The 18,851-nt window shown below is 53.1% G+C and overlaps 1 protein-coding gene across 1 annotated transcript in view; it reads right to left on the bottom strand.

Moving 5' to 3' along the window:
- WDR90 (WD repeat domain 90) overlaps positions 1 to 18,851 on the bottom strand; it is a gene marked incomplete at its 5' end in the record, with an annotated part of 32,521 nt that overhangs the window by 8,304 nt on the left and 5,366 nt on the right. The window contains 23 exons of the mRNA XM_086622517.1: positions 857 to 1,016; positions 1,393 to 1,514; positions 1,968 to 2,070; positions 2,948 to 3,048; positions 4,085 to 4,267; positions 4,688 to 4,807; positions 5,271 to 5,308; positions 5,387 to 5,520; positions 6,080 to 6,208; positions 6,494 to 6,655; positions 7,099 to 7,229; positions 8,930 to 9,060; positions 9,971 to 10,110; positions 10,573 to 10,808; positions 11,351 to 11,467; positions 12,585 to 12,715; positions 13,907 to 14,068; positions 14,301 to 14,419; positions 15,932 to 15,989; positions 16,272 to 16,417; positions 16,516 to 16,626; positions 17,275 to 17,343; positions 17,873 to 18,103. Coding sequence (XP_086478643.1) covers positions 857 to 1,016; positions 1,393 to 1,514; positions 1,968 to 2,070; positions 2,948 to 3,048; positions 4,085 to 4,267; positions 4,688 to 4,807; positions 5,271 to 5,308; positions 5,387 to 5,520; positions 6,080 to 6,208; positions 6,494 to 6,655; positions 7,099 to 7,229; positions 8,930 to 9,060; positions 9,971 to 10,110; positions 10,573 to 10,808; positions 11,351 to 11,467; positions 12,585 to 12,715; positions 13,907 to 14,068; positions 14,301 to 14,419; positions 15,932 to 15,989; positions 16,272 to 16,417; positions 16,516 to 16,626; positions 17,275 to 17,343; positions 17,873 to 18,103 — 3,034 coding nt within the window. The remainder of the gene's footprint in view (positions 1 to 856; positions 1,017 to 1,392; positions 1,515 to 1,967; positions 2,071 to 2,947; positions 3,049 to 4,084; positions 4,268 to 4,687; positions 4,808 to 5,270; positions 5,309 to 5,386; positions 5,521 to 6,079; positions 6,209 to 6,493; positions 6,656 to 7,098; positions 7,230 to 8,929; positions 9,061 to 9,970; positions 10,111 to 10,572; positions 10,809 to 11,350; positions 11,468 to 12,584; positions 12,716 to 13,906; positions 14,069 to 14,300; positions 14,420 to 15,931; positions 15,990 to 16,271; positions 16,418 to 16,515; positions 16,627 to 17,274; positions 17,344 to 17,872; positions 18,104 to 18,851) is intronic.

Here is an 18,851-nt window from a genome sequence, read left to right on the forward strand (position 1 = left end):
GCTCTCTTGCTGCCTTTTCCAGGCTCCACAAGCTCAGTGGAGACTTTCTGCTTTTCCCTTCTCTGCCGCCCAGACCGGAACAGGAGGAGGAGGTGGGCTCCTCTCCCATGCTGCTCCATGGAGAGCACAAAGCTCTCTTCCTCTCCAGCAAAGCTTGCTTTTTTCCAAGGGCAGACTCAGCAGCCCAGAGAGGGTGTGTTGGCTGCTCCACAGGTCCTCTCTTGTGCAAAACAAGAACTTACTAATTGCATATTTGTCCTTTAAATGTCCCCTGCCTAAACAAAACAGACAGCTTGAGCGTCCATCGTGTGCTGGCATCGCTGCCTGGCAGGAGGCTCACAGTTTGAAGCCTGGCTACTTCTCTGCAATTCCACCTAAGCAGCAATAAGAAGTCCAGAAGAAGGTTTTTCCCTTTGGGTACTATATATAGTAACTGCAAATGATGTACACGGGCTTAACAAGTGCTAGTGAGCCAGGAGAAGGAAGCTGTAACTTTGATAAAAACAAGCTAGCTGCGGCAATAAGAAAGAACTGAAGGGGAGCTGAGGGGAACCACAGCGTGAGCGAGATGCACAGGGTGTGTGCTTCCCCTCGAAGTGCTGCCCACAGCGCCCTAGAAGCACGCTGAGCTGCAAAGATTACCTCTGCAGGCAGTCACTCCCAGGAGGACCAGAGATCCCTGGCAGTTTTACGTGCTGTACTATCCATTGTCCCAAGGCTACCAAGCAACAGCCTCATACCCACAAGCCTGGCACGTATCTCACAGGTCTTGCACACCTACAGCATCCTCCTCCCACGAGCTGTCTACTCTGGGGTGTACTCCTGCGCCCACTCCTGGTGTTCCAGCTGTACTCACCGAGAGTGACAAGGAATCTATCATCCCGAGAGAATGCCATGGCTTGTACTTGTGTCTTGTGATGGAAGAGACTTGCTGTGCAAAGCCCATCCTGGACATTCCAGATGCAGATCTGACAATGGGAGTCTCCATTCCTCTTTCCTGAGGCAGAGGCAAGAACCTAAGAGGACAATATACGTTGTCACTGAGACCTTGGTAAGTAATTAGAGAACACTTCCTTAGGTAGGTAGTCTTAGCAACTATTACCCTCAAATTAAAGTGATGTGGTTGGCGAAAATTCTGTGAGAACAACCATCAGCTGATGGCAGGAGGGAACGGTAGCATCACCCAGAGGAAGGGAGCAGCCTTTCCCATCACACTGAGCCAGCACAGCGGATAGCTGGGCTCCAGAACCATTTACTGCATTTCCAAAACCCCAGATCTCCAAGCAGCAGGCAGAAGAAGGATTTTACAAACAGGATTTTGGTCTGTGACATTCCTTTAGCCCAAAGCGACGCAGACAAAACCCAGCCCAGGGCAGCAGAAGCCTCTCCTACCTGGGCGTCGTGGCTGACGGCAAGCGTAGAGATCTCCTCCGCGTGGCCAAGCCAGTGATTCTGTGATCCCGAGTGCAGGTCTTCAACCACGATGACGCAGCCACAGGTGTAGGCGAAGAAGCCTAGCAGAGACGGAGATGGGATGTTTTCATGTAAAGGCTTCCTGTACAGCACCCACTACAACCTACACCGCAATTCAGGAAAATTTGGTGGTTTTTTTTTCTGGTAAAATGTAAAAGCTGACTCTTCTATGCAGCCTGCCAGCGTTCTTCTCATCAAGTTGAGAGCGGAGTAGAACCTCACCTGCCCTAACCTGAGCAAAGCAAAGTGGCTGGGCATCGCTCCAGCCTGGAGAAAGGAGGCAGGATGGCCTTGTGAGAGCTTTTCCTTCTGCTCTGTTGCCTGAGTCTGCCCGTATCAACTAACGTTTCCCAACAGCAAAGAAGAAGGGTTACTGGATTTTACCATCACAAAGAACCCCTGTGTTAAAGCAGAGATCCCAAGCTGACAGCTAGAAGACCATAACTTGGCTCAGTACACAAACCTCCCGCCCCTCCAGAGCCTTCCCGGCGTACCTGTGTCCGGGTTCCACACCATATTCCCTCTGCCGTTCCCATTGTAGCCGATCACCGCTTTCAGCTTCAAGACCTCACTGTCAGCTGGAGGAGATACGAAACTCTACAAGGAAAACAGACACTGGTTTAAAATGAGCTCCAGAAGGATGGCTGGGTCAGGTACCTTCAACACCCACGTAAGAACTCACGCACACAACACACACCTCATGCCAATACTCACACAATGCAACACATCAACGGATGAACACCAAAGTGCACACTTACACAGACAAAAGAGAAACTGTGCCAGCAAAACCAGGCACAGATTCAGATGGGGCACAAAACAGGCTGGCACCAACTGCCCAGCCGACGAGCAGCTTCTAATCCCGCTGGGAAAGAGTTCAATGGGTTTTGCTGACTCGGGGACGTCGACGTTTCAACAGGACAGTGGTGGTGGGGAAGCGCTACCAGGTGGAGGGGCGGAGGAGAGAATTGAATGTATTTTCTCTCCCAGCACAGCTTAGGAAAAGGTTGAGTTAAGTTTGAGGTTTATTGTTGCTCTGTTTGTTAGCAGAGCGAGAGCTGCGCCTCGACTGCCTTCACTCGGCTCGGTGATCGCCTTCCCCAGCCTGCTCTGCCAACGCATCTGCTCGCAAACGCGGGCGCACGATGAATCACTCCATTGCCCGCTCGTCTCTCACTCGCAATAGCACATGCCATTTCCATTTCTTTTGAATAAAAATGTATGCAGATTGGCTGAACGGAAAAAAAAAAGAGTTGATCACCACTCACTTTTTACTAGTCGGGAAAGAGCTGCATGTAGAGAAGAGAGGAGGACTAACGTTAAAGGTTTCTAATTGAACACCAGGCCCGGGGGTATATTTCAGAAATCGCTTTCAAGCAGAGAAGAAAACAGAAACAATTGGGAAAACCCACCTACCCCAGCCCCAAAACACCTGTTTGCCACCTGCCCAGGTAACCAGCTCTGGCACAACTCTCACCTGGGGGAGCACCGATGCCTTGAAGCGAGGAGTGAAATGCCGGTAGGAATCTGGGCGTACGGAGCATTGGGACTTGGGACTTTTGGTCTCCTTTCTGGGTTCTGCCACACAAAGAAGAAGACAGTATCTATGGGATGCTGCTCCTGGGAATGATTTGGGAGCAGCAGCCAGGCACGGTTTTGTGCTGAAGCTTTCTAACAAGTCCTGCCTGGGGCTGAGCGCTGGCAGCTGCCCGCTCCTGGCAGCTCGCCACAAACTGCTGCAGCTTTGAGGCTCTGCGTCTATTAATAGAGACATTGGGAGCTTTAATTGCAGCTGGGTTTAATAGAACGTGCCACTTAGAAATGATATTGGCTCCAAGCTGAAGAGGGGCTTCTGGTGTGCCGCGAAGCAGCAGCAGGGAAAGAGCCAGAAAAACAAGCAGTCTTGGGGACCAGCATGAGTTTCCCTCAATACTGACTCCCCTTGGTAAATCACACCCAAGGGAGGTGCCCCAAGGAACACATCGCTACCCTTCGTCTCACCACGTGGAGCACGTGTCTGGGTCTGTCTGTACCATAGAATCACAGAATGGTTGGGTTGGAAGGAACCTTCAAGATCATCCAGTTCCATCCCCCCTGCCATGGGCAGGGACACACACCTTCCACTACACCAGGTTGCTCAAAGCCTCATCCAACCTGGCCCTGAACACTTCCAGGGATGGGGCAGCCACAGCTTCTCTGAGAAACCTGGTCCAGTGCCTCACCACCCTCACTGCAAAAAAATTTCTTCCTTAGATCTAATGGAAATCACCCTGTTTCAGTTTCAAGCCATTGCCCCTTGTCCTGTCACTACACACCCTTGTCCAAAGCCCCTCTCCAGCTTTCTTGTAGCCCCTTTAGGCACTGGAAGGTGCTGGAAGGTCTCCCTGGAGCCTTCTCTTCTCCAGGCTGAACAGCCCCAACTCTCTCAGCCTGTCTCCACAGCAGAGGCGCTCCAGCCCTCGGATCACCTCCGTGGCCTCCTCTGGACCCGCTCCAACAGCTCCATGTCCTCCTTCTGTTGATCATTATTTTTCAGGGATAGACCAAGCTGCCATGCAGGCCTGTGCCTCTAAGGAGTAAAGCTCCGTATGAGGTGGGAATACCCCTGATTTACCATTTTCTGATTCTCCAGAAGACCTCGAGCTCTCCTGCCTCACTTTGGGCCTCACGACAATAACCTCCTCATTCCTGACCGACTCCACCACAATGACCGAGTCATCTTTGTCTCCATTCGCCACCATCCTGCTGCTGCCTGCCAGACCTGCTTCCTCCTCTTTGTCCGACTCGGAGAAAATACCTGAAGAGAAAAATTAGTGGGAAGACAGAACCATCCGTGTCCTTCAGGACCGCTTCATGTGTGACCGACCCGTTGATTTCTGGCAGTGTCTTTCTCCTGCTCCGTGTAACAGCCCATCTGTTAGGGTGGAGGGCTAAGCAGACATTTCCCACTGGGTCTGTCCAACAAGGTATTTCCCATAGCCCTCAGAGAAGCTGTGCCAGCAACTTAGAGTATGGAAGAGAGCAGAGGATAAAGCAGTGCTGAACCCCAGCACTTCTGGCTGGCTTTGGCCACGTTAGGAGAAGGAAAGTGCAGACTGTCAGTCTGCAGGAAGGGGATCACAGGTAGGGACAGCTCCATGGGTGACGCTGAACTAGGCAAGGAGTTTTTCCTAAAACAAGATTAATTTTCCCCTTTCCTGCATGCAGTTCCTCTTACTTGGACATCCTGCTTGATGGACAGAGCTGACGTTCAGAGATGGTGGCGAGGACAACAATGGAAGAGGCACTGTCTGCCGAGGTGTCTCAGAGGCATCCCTTAGCTTCTCAGAGCTCCCTTCTGTGAAAAGAAAAGGGTTTGTGTAACTTCCTTCATCCCTTAGATCCTCTCGCCCTCCTGGGTTGACCGATGGTGATACCTCTAAGCTCATTTCTCCAGCTTCCTCCTGCACAGGAGAAGCTACTTTTCCTCTGTCTTTCAAGAAAGGGAGGGACAGTAAGAGCAGGGCAAAAGAAGACAGAAGAGGTGGAGGCAAGGAAGGACAGAAGGCAAAAGCCGAAAGATCTACCAGAAAACCCAGTGGCTCTGCCCAGAACATCCCCTCCTTGGCAGGCGCCCACTGAGAGGTGCTAGTTAATTGGAGACCGTCCTTTGAGGCTGATTACCTGGTTAGCCCCCTGTTATGTGACTGCCTGAGGGAAGGAACCATAAATCCCCAACCCCTACCCTCTGCCATGAAGAGCAGCTGTGGAAGAGCTGTCAACCTGCCGGCCACCACAACTCACAGAGGAGGAAAACTCACCTGCTCCCGGCAGCAGAGCGGACTCCGAGGAACGAGCCCTGGAAAGGGAAGGAGACTGGCGTTACTCCGGGAGGGGATGGGGCAGGGGAAGGCACTGCCCAGCACGGTGCACGTACCCAGCTAGGGGTGACCTCTCCGCAGGCAGGGCCAGGAAATCCCAGAGGAAGACGGCATCTCCAACGCTGACGACGTGCCGTTGGTCTGGGGTGAAGGCCACCTGGCGCACTGGCTCCGAGTGGCCGATGTACACCTGGGAGAGAGCATGCCTTGAACTTCTCCACCACCCACGCCTGTCCTATCACCACCAGGATGGTGGTTCTCGCACTCCCTTCCTCGGATAGTGAGTGCCTACACTCCTCAGCAGATCCCCTCAGAGGCCAGCACCACCCCTAACAGCGCTCAAACCTAGGGCTGATCAACCTGGGGTTGACCTTCAACACATTGATCTGGAGAAACGAGCAGAAGCTGAAGGCGCCCAAGGTCTTATCCTAACCCTCAATATCTCTGAAACCCTGGGCGAGCCGTTTTCTTCTCTGGGTGGCTCTGTCCCCCAGCACAGAGGTAACACCCACCTCTGTCCTTCACCGAGGGTCTCACTAGGTGCGGTGCTTTGGCAGTCCCAGCCTGTGCTCAGTGCACGGCGTCAGGACAATGTGGGAATAGGGCTGCGTTTCTCAGCTGCTGGGAAACTGGGACCGGGGACACCGGGCCAAGTCACACAGAGGACATTTGCTGCTCTCTTCTCCAAGGAATCGGAGATGCTTGATGAGGGCAACACTAGCCCCCTTCCCTCCCTTTGTGGGCAGTACCTGGAAGTTGATATCGAAGCGCATCTGATAGTCCCACACTTTGATCACTTTGTCGCCAGCAGTGAGCAGGTACCGGCCATCCACGCTCAGCGCTAAGGAAGAACAGGACAGCTTGTGCACGGGAGACACCTGAGGACAAAAAACGGCACCAGCAGCATTAACCAAGGTAGTTCATGTCCTTGCTTATGCTTCAGGGAGAGGACAGGAGTGTTGACAGCACAGAAAACATGGACAAGCTCAGGCTCGCCCTGAGCCCAACCACACCAGGACAGCTACACGGCTGCCACGCGTGTGTCTTGGAGGCTTGTGAACTCCAGGATGAGCTCGTCTCTCGTTCAGCTGCCTACAATGACAAGAAATGCCCAAGCCCCACGTGACACAAGACCTCAGTGCATGAATTTCATAGCGTCCTACCTCTCGCACCAGCCGTCCCGTTTTTGCGTCAAGCACAAGGATTTTATTGGAAGAAGTGGACACCAGGAGCTCGCCTCGAGGCGCCGGAGCAAAGCAGACTCTCACTGCCGTGTCCAAGGCAGTGCTGTTCAAGTCGAGGATGCTGATGTCCACCCTCAGCAGCTGTGAACCAAGGAGCTACTTAAACGTCCCGGAGCAAATCCTGCAGAAGCCTCAGGATTGCTCTCGGGGCTCTCCTAACACAAGGCTACGGAGCCCCCCAGACCCTTTCCTTCCCACCTAATGAGGGGCAGCAGGGTCCAGGAGAGCAGCTCACAAAGAGGAGTCGGAGCCAACAGTCTACACAAGACTTCTCCAAATTATCTTTCTAGAGGGGAATGAAGCTGGAGAAGAAGAAACCTGGACGTTGTTGTTTCTATCTCACAGAATGGAAAACAAACCTCATTGTAAGCACCCTGAGCAAGGGTCTGCTGTGCAGGGAAGGGCTCTCTCTGACATTGCTGATGCCCAAGGCCCTTGATCTGTCTCATCTGATGGGAATTTCCCCTGTGGCACGTGCTCCCCTCCCCACCCTCCCCCAGGAACAAGGGCAGCCCACTGGGTACCTCATCTAGCGAGCAGGCCTCCATCACGGTCACAATGTACTTGGAGGGGCCCACGAAGGCCAAGAGACGGCTGTCCCCGCTGACCACCAAAGCACCCGGATCGCTCCCAGCATCCCGGGCCACCACATTGCCTGAGGGCCACAGCAAGAGAGAGAGTGAAGAGAGGAGCAAAGCCCACACTGCAGCATCCTCACTCTGTGATGGTGCTGCTGACCAGGAGTTCCAGCTTCTCCTGCCTCCGAACCAGCCTTGGGTTAATGTTCTGGCCTGAGAAAGAAGCAACCTCTGTTGTAGAAGATGCTACAAATTGTACCTGCAATACTCAAAGCGTGCAGTGAACCACCTCAAAGACAAGGTCTATATACATGGCTTGTCGCCTGATGGAACGCGTGGTGTTTTCAAGGAATGCAGAACAAAGTCAAGGGAATAACATTGATTTTAGTGTTTATTTTCTAAGGTTATGAGAAGCTGTGATGAGGAGCTATGGGTGGGACATCTCAGCTGCAGCCTGGGTGTCTGAACCCTGAGCCGAATGAAGTGAGTGCCGAACCCCACCACGCTGATGTCAGTCCGGTGGGCAGATAGACCCAAAGGTCTAAAAATCACACAAATCAGAGTGATTCTCTGTATTTGTTGCACTACCAAAACTCCACTGTTCTGTGCCTGGAACACGGCCGGGCAGTGAACGTGGCTTCAGAGCAGAGTCCAAACATGAAAGGTGCAGCTGCAGCACTGACACTGTCACCAAACTGGGTGATTTTGCACAAATTCCCTGGTTTCTCTGAGCCCCTCTTCCTTCTCCACCTACTTCAAATGCGCGTTTCTTGCGGCAGGATGCTCCTCTTCGTACAATATTGCAGAACGCAGCTCTCTTTCCCTGCCCAACCTCCTGCTGCCACAGCTCATTTCAAAAAGCGTGTGTTAAAACATGGCATGAACGTTTCAAAGCTGCCCTGCCCTGCCTGCAGCTCTCCACCTTCTCCACTCACCACCACGGCTCTCTGCTGCGGGCAGGATCAAGGAAATGATCCAACTCAAAGAAATTAAACCGCACATCCACAGAACAGAAGGCATCAGAGCTTGGGCATTAGTTAGAAGACTCTACGCTTGTAGAGTTGCTTCTAGGCAAGGAACTGTTGAAGCCAGACCTGAAAGGGCAGGTCTCTGCGATTCCAGCTCGCTAACACCGAGCAAGCTGAGAGTGTTTGATCCAGGATGGGTAGGGGAAGGCTGGCAGTCGTTAGAGTTTTGCTCACGCATATGGCATAAACACAAACGACACAGCTCAGAAGGTTCATCAGAAAAACATTGGAGCACCTTTCCTATGAGGACAGGCTGAAAGAGTTGGGGCTGTTCAGCCTGGAGAAGAGGAGGCTCCGGGGTGACCTTATAGCGGTCTTCCAGTACCTCAAGGGGGCCTACAAGAAAGATGGGGAGGGGCTGTTCAGGAGGGCCAGTTGTGATAGGACAAGGGGTAATGGTTTTAAAATAGAGGGAGGTAGATTCAGGTTGGATATTAGGAAAAAATTTTTTACCATGAGAGTTGTAGAACACTGGAACAGGTTGCCCAGAGAGGTGATGGATGCTCCATCCCTGGAGACGTTCAAGGCCAGGTTGGATGAGGCCCTGAGCAACCTGATCTAGTTGGAGATATCCCTGTTCCTTGCAGGGGGGTTGGACTAGATGACTTTTGAAGGTCCCTTCCAGCCCTAACCATTCTATGATTCTATGATCTCTCTGAGTAGGCTGAGCCTGGTTTAGCTTTGGTGCTGGGATGTTTGTGCTACCAAAAAAACAAAAAAAAAGGCAACCCAGAACCCCGAGGTCTTACCCAGGACTCTCAGGACGTGGCTTTTCTGCGCCATACAGCTGTAAAGAGCCAGAGTTCCCTGCAAACAGGAGCTGAACATGAAGTTGCCGTCTGGAGAGAAGGTCAGTCCGGTGATTGCAGTGCGGTGCTGCCTGAAAGAAAGCAGAAAACATGAAAAAGGGGAGGAGAACAAACAAACAAAGAAACAAAATCCCCCAGAAAACAGGAGCAACGTCAAGTGCAACATGGTGAAGAATCCAGGGGAGCAAAATAATCAGGGGCAGGCAGAGGACCTTTAGGCAGTACCTGAAAGGGCTACAAGAAAGCTGGAGAGGGGCTTTGGACAAGGGTGTGTAGTGACAGGACACGGGGCAATGGCTTTAAACTGAAAGAGGGGAGATTTCCATTAGATCTAAGGAAGAAATTCTTCCCTCTGAGGGTGCTGAGGCACTGGCACAGGTTGCCCAGAGAAGCTGTGGCTGCCCCGTCCCTGGAAGTGTCCAAGACCATGTTGGATGAGGCTTTGAGCAACCTGGTGTAGTGGAAGGTGTCCCTGCCCATGGCAGGGGGGTTGGAACTGGATGATCTTGAAGGTCCCTTCCAACCCAAACCATTCTGTGATTCTATAACCCCACTGTGCTCACGGCTGCAGCAGCCCAGGACAATCAACACTCCAACTTTTTGGAAAACTGAGCAGCATGTGCAGCACTCCAGCTGTCCCTGGATGAGATTTGCTCCCCTCTCCTTTTGAAGCACCCTCCACTTCCCGTGCCCAGGCTTGCAAGGGCTCCCTGTTCAGCTGCCCTCTAGGACAAGCCTTTTCCTACTGTTGGCCAACTGTCCACCAGGAAGTCACAAAGAAAACCCTCATACCCTTCACAGGTTGGACTGGTACTACCCAGAGCCTTGGCACAGCAGGCCTGGAAACCACTTGGCTGGGACCTGATTGTTGAGCTCCAGAAAAGCCCTTTTCCCACTTCCACGATGATCGCTGTGGCTCTTGCCAGGACACCCAGTTAGACCCATATGTGCCCTGGTGCAGCTCCCACTGCCAGCACTTACTTGTGCTCCACCAGCAGATCGGAGGCAGCCAAGCTGAAGGTCCGCACCGTCCCACTGTCAAATCCACAGGCCAGGATGTGCTGGGTGGGGTGAAAGGCCACAGCACACGGCGTTTCCTCTGCAGCTGTGAAGTCATACAGCTGTGGGGAAGAGACACAGCTCAGGCATGAAGCTGGGTAAAGCTGTACCTGGCACCACACATGACAACAAAATGGCCTCAGACCTCCACCACGAGCGTGTCCCACAACAGGGATCTCATCCTGCCTGGATGGATCTAAAGCCCAGTGAAATCCTGGGTCTTCGGGCATTTAGATAGAGCCCTCGGGTATTATTTTTTGTGTTAAAAAGTGGTATTAAAATGATGAAGGAAAAGAAAATATTTTGTTTAATAACACCTTCAGAAGCTGAGGCCAAATTATGCATCAAGCTAAAACTCTCAGAACTCCGTACTCCAGGATTTCTTGCCCATGGTACCCCCCCATGCTTCAGGGAGGACATTTAAGGGCTCTTGAACTGTGGAGCTTTGATAACGAGACTGTTAACCAGAGACTAGGCGGACTATTAATAAACGCGAGACACCTACTGCCTCTCATCTCACCTACCTGCTGCATGGAGACGAGGTCCCAGACGCGGATGGTATTGTCCTGAGACACCGTTGCCATCTGCTTCCAAATCCCCTCCACCGAGAACGCCAAAACCGAGTCCTCGTGAGAGCGCATGAGGGTGTTATAGTCCCGGGACTGGATATCCAGGTAGCCCAGGTTCCCAGCAGTGGTTGTGCACAAGACTTTGTGGCTGTCTGGGCTGATGCAGACGGAACTCACCGGAGCCTCGTGCTCTGCGGAAAGACACAGGAGTCAGCAAACCCCCCCTAGAAAAGTTGCAACAGCAGCTGGGGCACAGTTACCAAAGCAGATTCACGTTTAGGAGTAACACACACAGGAACGAGCATCCCACATTTCTCCAGGATTGAACACTTGCAGGTTTGAGTTCAGTGAGAAATCAGTCTCTGCCCTTCCTAGAAGTCCCCGGGCTCTGCTGTTACGGTGGTTGTTTCAAAAAGAGTGAAGAATTGCTCAACTTCTCCCCTAATTTTTCATGGACAGAAGAGCCATGGGTACAAGGACACAGAAATCAAGACTGAGCGCCTGCTCCCACTCAGGACATCCTGCCTTTCTCCTACGAGCTACAAGAATGAACAGGAGTGATTGTTGTTGAAGTAAAAGCCTTCCAAGCCAGCCAACCCTAGAGCCAGCAGGCACAAAAGATCCCCTTGATCCTAAGAATTGCTGTAGGAGACATGACAGTGGAGCTTTGGCTTCCCAGCAGCAGGCTGATGGAGACGTGGAGCTCGGAAGCACCAGTCCCACCTCTACTCACCTGCCTCTATGATGACAGCTGAGAAGTCCAGTGGCCACAGCCGCAGGTAGCCGTCTTCTGAACCCGTGGCGCAGAAGGTTGAGGAGAGGCTGATACTGTTTATAGCGATCCCAGGGCCTGAAAACCCAAACCACAACACGAAACGCTTGAAAACAAGAAAACTCAAACTGAAGGTTCCCCCATCCAAGAGTGAAGTCCAACGGGCCACCTGCACCAGCAGCTGAAGCCTCCGAAGCAGCAGCCAGGAATCCCACGGTGACAGTACAGGCTGGAGAGTCTCAGCCAGCCCTTCCCAGGACTCAAAACACAGTCAGACCCCGTCCCTCTCCAGCACTCCTCCGCGCCATCCTGCAACTCCGCTTACTCTCATCAGGCACAGGAAATTCTTACCACTCTTGAAACCCTGCCATATTTTTGCCTTGAACGGGATCGTGCTGCAAGGGATGTCCTAAACAAACCGAGACACCAAACCCTTTCATTTCCACATTTCAAATCCTTTCTGCAGTCTAGAGAGAAAAAATATAGATCTACAGAAACTGGGATTTTTTGATTCGGGTCTAAAGCCTGTTGGTCAACGCACTGGGGAGAGCCAGCACTGCTACCAGGAGGACACCCAAGGACATCGTTTCATCTCCTCTTGGGCGTTTTCTCACCCACGAAGGGAGAACCGGAGTGACGTACGTCTCAGAGGGGTGTGCTCTCGGTTAATCAGCTCAATTTGCAACGCAAACTATGCCCTAAGTTTCAAGATATCAGAGCAAGCACACTTCAAAGTGAGTTCTTCCCGCTGTTAAAACTAATGGCAGAGCTGAAAGCTGTACTACTTTGTATACAGCAACAAAGATTTTTTTCCAAACACTCTGCACAGGCTGAATAATTAAAAAAAAAAAAAAAAAAAGTTCATCTTTTTCCTTGGTCTGCTTCGCTCTTTTTCCATCTCTACATTAAGATTCCCATCAGCAAATTGAGACCTTGTTTCGTGATTCTAAAAGTGGCATTTCTCTGAAAGTGCAATCAGCATTTAAAACGCTCAAATCCTTTCTTAAAACGATCCTTTGCTGTACTGAGGAAGATTATTTGCAGCACTTAAGAGGCAAATAGCTGGCAATGATCTAATCAACCCAAAATAATCCTCGGCAGTAAGTAAATAGCTGGTTTCTTTTAACCAGAGATTTGCCTGTCGTTTCTGACCCCCACGATGGCCGAGGTGCTCCGTGCCCGCCGATGCTCCCACCTGCGCCGCTGCCCGCCTTGTCCTGCCGCTGGCAGCCCCGGGGCCGCGCGGGCAGGAGCCGCCGCGCGCTCCTCATGCAGACGTTCTTGTAGTCGACCTCCAGGACGTGGCCACTCTTGCTGCAGACGAAGCTGTAACAGAGACAGACCCCTGCTCTAGCACCCCCGGGTTACAGGGAGCCGCGCCGGCGTCGTTTGGTAAAAACCCACCTTGGTTTACCCGTTAAAACCATTTGCCTGATGGGCAGCAATTCTGGTTCACGGTAACCTCAACGAGGTGCCCAAGGGCACCTTTCCATGTGCTGCCCTACAAACCTACGACCAAGTCAGAGCTTCTTCCTTTTTTCTTTCCTGACCCTTTGAAATGGGAATTTGTGAGAGAGCTAAAAGCTCAGCATGGACTTCGGAATGGAACCTGTCTCTGCCGCAGGATGCAGCCCCGGGGAGGGCAGGACCCGCTGAGCCGACAGCTCTGCCCTTACGGAACGGTACGTGGTAGTAATTTTGATGATTAAAACAAGACAACAAAAACCGCCACGTGTATCCGTCTATACGCAAGAGGCCACGCACCATGCTCCTCCCGCTGCCAACAGAAAGCCAACCACAAGCCTCAGGTTGGGGAAGGATTCACTAAATACGGCACAAAACATCAGTATGGCACGAGGAAAGACTCATTTCTTGGGCTATCCTGCAAGCAGCCGAACCTCTTTTGGGAAGTGAAGCGTGCTGAGGAGGGGGAAGGCTCTCCCAGCTCCAGGAAGCACCTGTATTTCAACAGGGAAAACCCAAGCAGAACGCAGAGAAGGGAGAAGGAGGATGCTAAAGGCAGCTGAGAGCCGTAGAGCTTCGTCATAGAATCATAGAATGGTTAGGGCTGGAAGGGACCTTCAAAGGTCATCTAGTCCAACCCCCCTGCAAGGAACAGGGATATCTCCAACTAGATCAGGCTGCTCAGGGCCTTGTCCAACCTGGCCTTGAACGTCTCCAGGGATGGAGCATCCACCACCTCTCTGGGCAACCTGTTCCAGTGTTCTACAACTCTCATGGTAAAAAGTTTTTTCCTAATATCCAACCTGAATCTACCTCCCTCTATTTTAAAACCATTACCCCTTGTCCTGTCACAACTGGCCCTCCTGAACAGCCTCTCCCCATCTTTCTTGTAGACCCCTTGAGGTACTGGAAGACCGCTATAAGGTCACCCCGGAGCCTCCTCTTCTCCAGGCTGAACAGCCCCAACTCTTTCAGCCTGTCCTCATAGGAAAGGTGCACGTCCCGGTGGGCTGCCCCGAGGATGGGTGATGGTGGATCCCAGCAGCCCCTTACAGCGCGCGGTCCTCCGGCTCCCGCTCGGCCGCGTGCCCCTCCTCGAAAGCCAAGTCGGTGAACTCCAGGGAATGGTACTCGCCCAGATCGACGGGACAGGAACGCAGCCTTCCGCTCCGCACTCGCCACAGCCTGACGTTGTCCCGGCCACACGACACCATCCTGTCCCGGGAGAGGCTTCGTGAGGACCAGGGCAGGACTCTCCGAACCCCTGGTGAAAGGTGAGTGCCCCGAGGGCCACCAGCTGACAGCGAGGACCGAGAACAGGACCGAGAGCAGGATGGCTGCAGCACCACGATTCCGCCCCCCGCGGCCGTATGGCCGCGGGGGGGGAATCGTGGTGCTGCAGCCATCCAAGAACCAATTCTTTTAATTTATTTTCTTTGCACGCTACCTGGTATCATCAAAAAAAGCAATCTTCAAGGCCTGGATGTCCACATCCGTGTGCGCTTTGGCCAGCACAGCCACCTCTCCGCCACGGGTCACCTGAGCAGCGTTCCACACCACCACCATCTGAAGCAAAGAAGAGATGACAGCAGAGCTGCTCAAATTTGGAAACTTGGGCAGCAAAGCTTTTCATCACAGCAGCTGACCGGCTGCATATATGGAAACCCACTCCGGAGCTGGGCACGGAGTATCCATAACAGAGTTGAGGCAGGAGGGAAAAAAAAAACCAACCTCTTGCACAGGGTTTAGGACAGTCCAAGAGCTTTGCAAAGCTTCATGGCAATATACTTGTCTGGCATCTATAATTATAGGTTCTAAATCCCGGGGCTGCCTGGCAACAGGGCTCAGACTTGGAAAGAAAATTCACAGAGGAGTGGGAACTCTGTCTGCTGAGATTTAAGAGCTGAAGTGGGGCTGAGACAGTGTCCCAAAGCAGCACTTTGCTCCGACGCAGGTTTGTGTGCTGGCAGTGCCCATCGCGAGGGGTGAGAGAGTCAAACCCTTTCCCCAAAGGAAAGGGGAAGATGGGGGGAAAAGAACACAAGTGATTTGATGCCTGGCATTTCAAAACAGCCTCAAAACCAGACCCAGCTGAGGCATCACCCTAGGAGAGGTGCTCCTGGCCAGGCCCCCCAGCACCATCCTGTTCTCCCATCCTGCTTTCACCTTATTGATGCCCCTTCCCCAGTTGCAGCTCGCCGGCTCCCACTCGGATCACGGACTGCTGCCACGTGCCGGGATAAAAACCAGAGTGGTGTTTGTTTTTTCCTGCTGGCAATACGCAGTTAACGATGGCACAGCTAATTGCTGGGGGGTGTCAATAAGGGATCAGTGCAGGAAAACGGTTCCATCGATAAAGCAAAACCCCCAGTCCTGTGAAACACATTTATTTTTGACTGCTTGACATGGGACCTGCGTCATCCCTGAGCTGCATCAGTGGGTGGCAGCTCCAGTGCTCAGCACCCCTTCCAGCAGCGATGCCTGCAATGCTCAGAACCGAAAGATTAAATCTCATGTCTCACCCTAAATGCTATAAAAAAAAAAAAAAAAAGGTTTTTTTTGGCTCTAGTCTGTACTGAACCTCCCATTTCAATTCCCATTCCTCCACTCCGTGCTTGCAAGCCTCCCAGCTCAAAATACCACACGAACACGTGTCACCCTCAGCGCGACGGGCCAGAACGGCTGCGGAGGCGGGTGGCAACGCTGCGCGTGAGCCTGCGGCGATCCCCGCAGGGCGCGGGCAGAATCACACTGCCGCCTTCATCGCCCCGGCTGGGACCACAGCAGGGATGGAAACAGCCCCAAAGCTCAACCCAATCCAGTCTCTGGGGCTGCTTCCGAAAGGATTTGTTCGCTTGCAGCCCAGGAAGGCGCATGCGAATATTCGTGAGCATCGGGTAGAAGGAAAGTATTTTCTAAGCAGCTAACGAGAAAGGGATCTCCCCTTGGAGAACGTGTCTGGGAAAGCCCAGAGCAGTGCTCTGTCTGAAAAATTAACTCTGCGCTCTGCAGAACAGCCATCTCGTGTCGCTTGTTCGCAGGGCAGGGAAAACTCCAAACCCAAGTTTCGGTTCTCACCGTTTTGCCGTGCCCGTCCTTTCCGACGCCACACAGAACGGCTCCGCTGTAGGAAAAGCTGCAAGAAGAGGCCACCTGGTGAAATGTGGCTCCTTCGACCCCGAGCGCATCTCAGAGGGGAAGAAAAGGAGACAAGTTCGGGGTACGGGGAGAGAGCAAGACCTGAGGGATAAGCTCAGGAGGGAGCTGGCAGCGTATCGGCCGTTCCGGGCCAGCTGCCAGCAGGTCTCAGTGATAAACACACGCAGCTGAAGGTCCACCTGGTTCACCACACGCCAGTAGCACAGGAAAGCTGCTGTGCCACACGTTCAGCCCACCTGAACGCATCCCTGAAACCCACCTCAGGCACGAGAGGGAGCGGACGTGGGTTCTAAACACGGAGAGGCAGGTGCCCGTCGGGAAGTCCCAGAGCCGCACCACGCTCAGGGGCCCAGCCTGTGCAGAAGCCAGCAAGGTGCCGTTCCCGTTGAATGCCAGCGCCGACACCTGCGGGAAGCACCAGGTCAGAGGCTCTCGAGGAGAGTTGGGCCAGGGGGTGCATTTGGAGTACGAGGACAGGGCTCTGTACGGAGAGTTATGCTCACCTTATCCGTGTGTCCGATGAAGAACCTCTGCTCTCCGCTCTGGATCCGCAGGGTCACTATCACAGCGTGGCAGGGGTAGACCACCGCGGCGTTGTCTCGAGTCCACAGCGCCTGTGGGAGCGAGACAAGAGTGAGAGGGTTGCAGGTCCTCAGAGGTGGCCCAGGTCCTAGGCTGGAGCTGCAGAGATTTCCTAAACAGGTGGGAGACTTGGAGATCTGCTGCATGTGTTGTACGGAGAGCGTCCTCTCACCTGCACGAGCACTCTACTAACTAGCAAAGGAAAAATAAGAGCCCAGCGAACATCCTAGTTAATTCAGTGGATTTACCGTGTCTACAACATGAATAGCAGATACAAGGAAAGTCGTGGTGGTGTCTGCCAACAGACTGAACCAAAACGACCTTTTCTTCACCCTACTGCAGACCACAAGCCTGGAAGGCAAAGCGCCCCACGGAAACAATCCAAAGCACAGCCCTTCCTTTCCAGACTCTGACAAAGCAGCTCTGATTTGAATATTAAAACACAGAAGCCATGAGATGTAAAAGGCCCTCGTAATTTCTGATGCGCCATCCTAACAGTGGCAGGCCCATGCATGAATATAAAGTCATGCCCATCTGCTTTGGGGCTGTTTCCCCCATCACAAGGTGCAGGATGGGTGGCACTCAGCTGCCTTTCATGCCTCCAAAAATAATAATAAATAAAAAAAAAATACAGAACCTGTGATTACACATAAACTCCCCAAACCGCCTGAGCTACTGACCCATTTGGTGCTGCAGCCTCCAAAGCCAATAATCATTCTCAGCTTCAGGATGGGATCTGGTAAAAGCCTCTGGAAAAATAAAAACCAGACAGCACCGTCACAATTGGCGCAGGACGGTGTTTCTCTGCCCACGGCTCCCTCCATCCCCACTGCCAGTTTCTCTCTAAAGCACAGAGGCAGCGTTGGGTTCTCCCCTCTCCAGCCCTTCCCAGCACCCCGGCAATGCCCGGAGAGCCGGCGGCTGCTGCGGGAAGGGTTGTCCTCTTACCCTGTAGGCAGAGGCTCTCCGGCCGGCTGGCACGCCTGGTCCAGGGCCCTTCTTGTACACGCTCTGGGCAAAAGAGTAAACACACGTTATTGGCTTAAGGTCCGTGCATTCGAACACAGGGTCCCTCTTTCAAGGCAAGTCAGATACTGGGGGAAAGGAGAACTGCCAGTCAGGAAAACTAACGCCAGCGAAAGGACTCCATAAGATTAACCGAAGCTCCAGCCTGAAGCTTGTGTTCCCTCTGCTGCTCCTGCCGGGCTCACAAGCATCAGCTGTTAAGTGTCCCAAAGCCACCCGTGGGCTGCAGGGACTCCTCAGCACCTCACCCACCTCCTCCGAGCTGCTGCGGACGGCTCGGATGGTCCGTTCGCCCTTTTGGTGAGCGTACACATGGATGCCACCGTCACTGACTGCCGGTGACCGCTGCACGTCCCCCGCGCTGTGCGGCCTCTGGTGCTTCTCTAGCCCCTGGTCCACAGCAGGCACAGCTCTGGGAGGTGCTGGGGCTGTCAGGTGAACCTCAGGGATGCTTTTCATAATGACAGGACACCGGTGCGGCATCTGAGAAAGAGCAAAGCCTCAGACAGAGATCAGCCCTCCACCCACCGCAGCCATAAGGAGACACCCGCATCTCTCCCGAGTGACTCCACAGCGACACAAACAAGGACGAAGCAATGTGGAGGGAGAGCATCCCTGTGAGTGCCTAACTTGGCCAGGGACGTTAACCAGCCGCTCTCCCTATGCTCCCAGTGTTGTCCATGAACAGTTCATAGAATCACAGAATGGTTTGGGTTGGAAGGGACCTTCAAGATCATCTAGTTCCAACCCCCCTGCCATGGCCGGGGACACCCTCCACTACACCAGGTTGCCCAAACCCTCATCCAACCTGGCCTTGAACACTTCCAGGGATGGGGCAGCCATAACTTCTCTGGGCAACCTGCTCCAGTGCCTCACCACCCTCACTGCAAAAAAATTTCTTCCTTAGATCTCATCGAAATCTCCCTTCTTTCAGTTTCAAGCCATTGCCCCTTGTCCTATCACTATGCACCCTTGTCCAAAGCCCCTCTCCAGCTTTCTTGTAGCCCCTTTAGGCACTGGAAGGCTGCTGGAAGGTCTCCCCGGAGCCTTCTCTTCTCCAGGCTGAACAGCCCCAACTCTCTCAGCCTGTCTCCAGAGCAGAGGTGCTCCAGCCCAAAGCATCATCTTCGTGGCCTCCTCTGGACCCGCTCCAACAGCTCCATGTCCTTCTGATGTTGGGGACCCCAGAGCTGAACGCAGCACTGCAGGGCGGGGGTCTCAGGAGAGCAGA

Source organism: Tauraco erythrolophus, chromosome 17 (assembly GCF_009769465.1).
Source record: "Tauraco erythrolophus isolate bTauEry1 chromosome 17, bTauEry1.pri, whole genome shotgun sequence".
NCBI classification, from domain to species: domain Eukaryota; kingdom Metazoa; phylum Chordata; class Aves; order Musophagiformes; family Musophagidae; genus Tauraco; species Tauraco erythrolophus.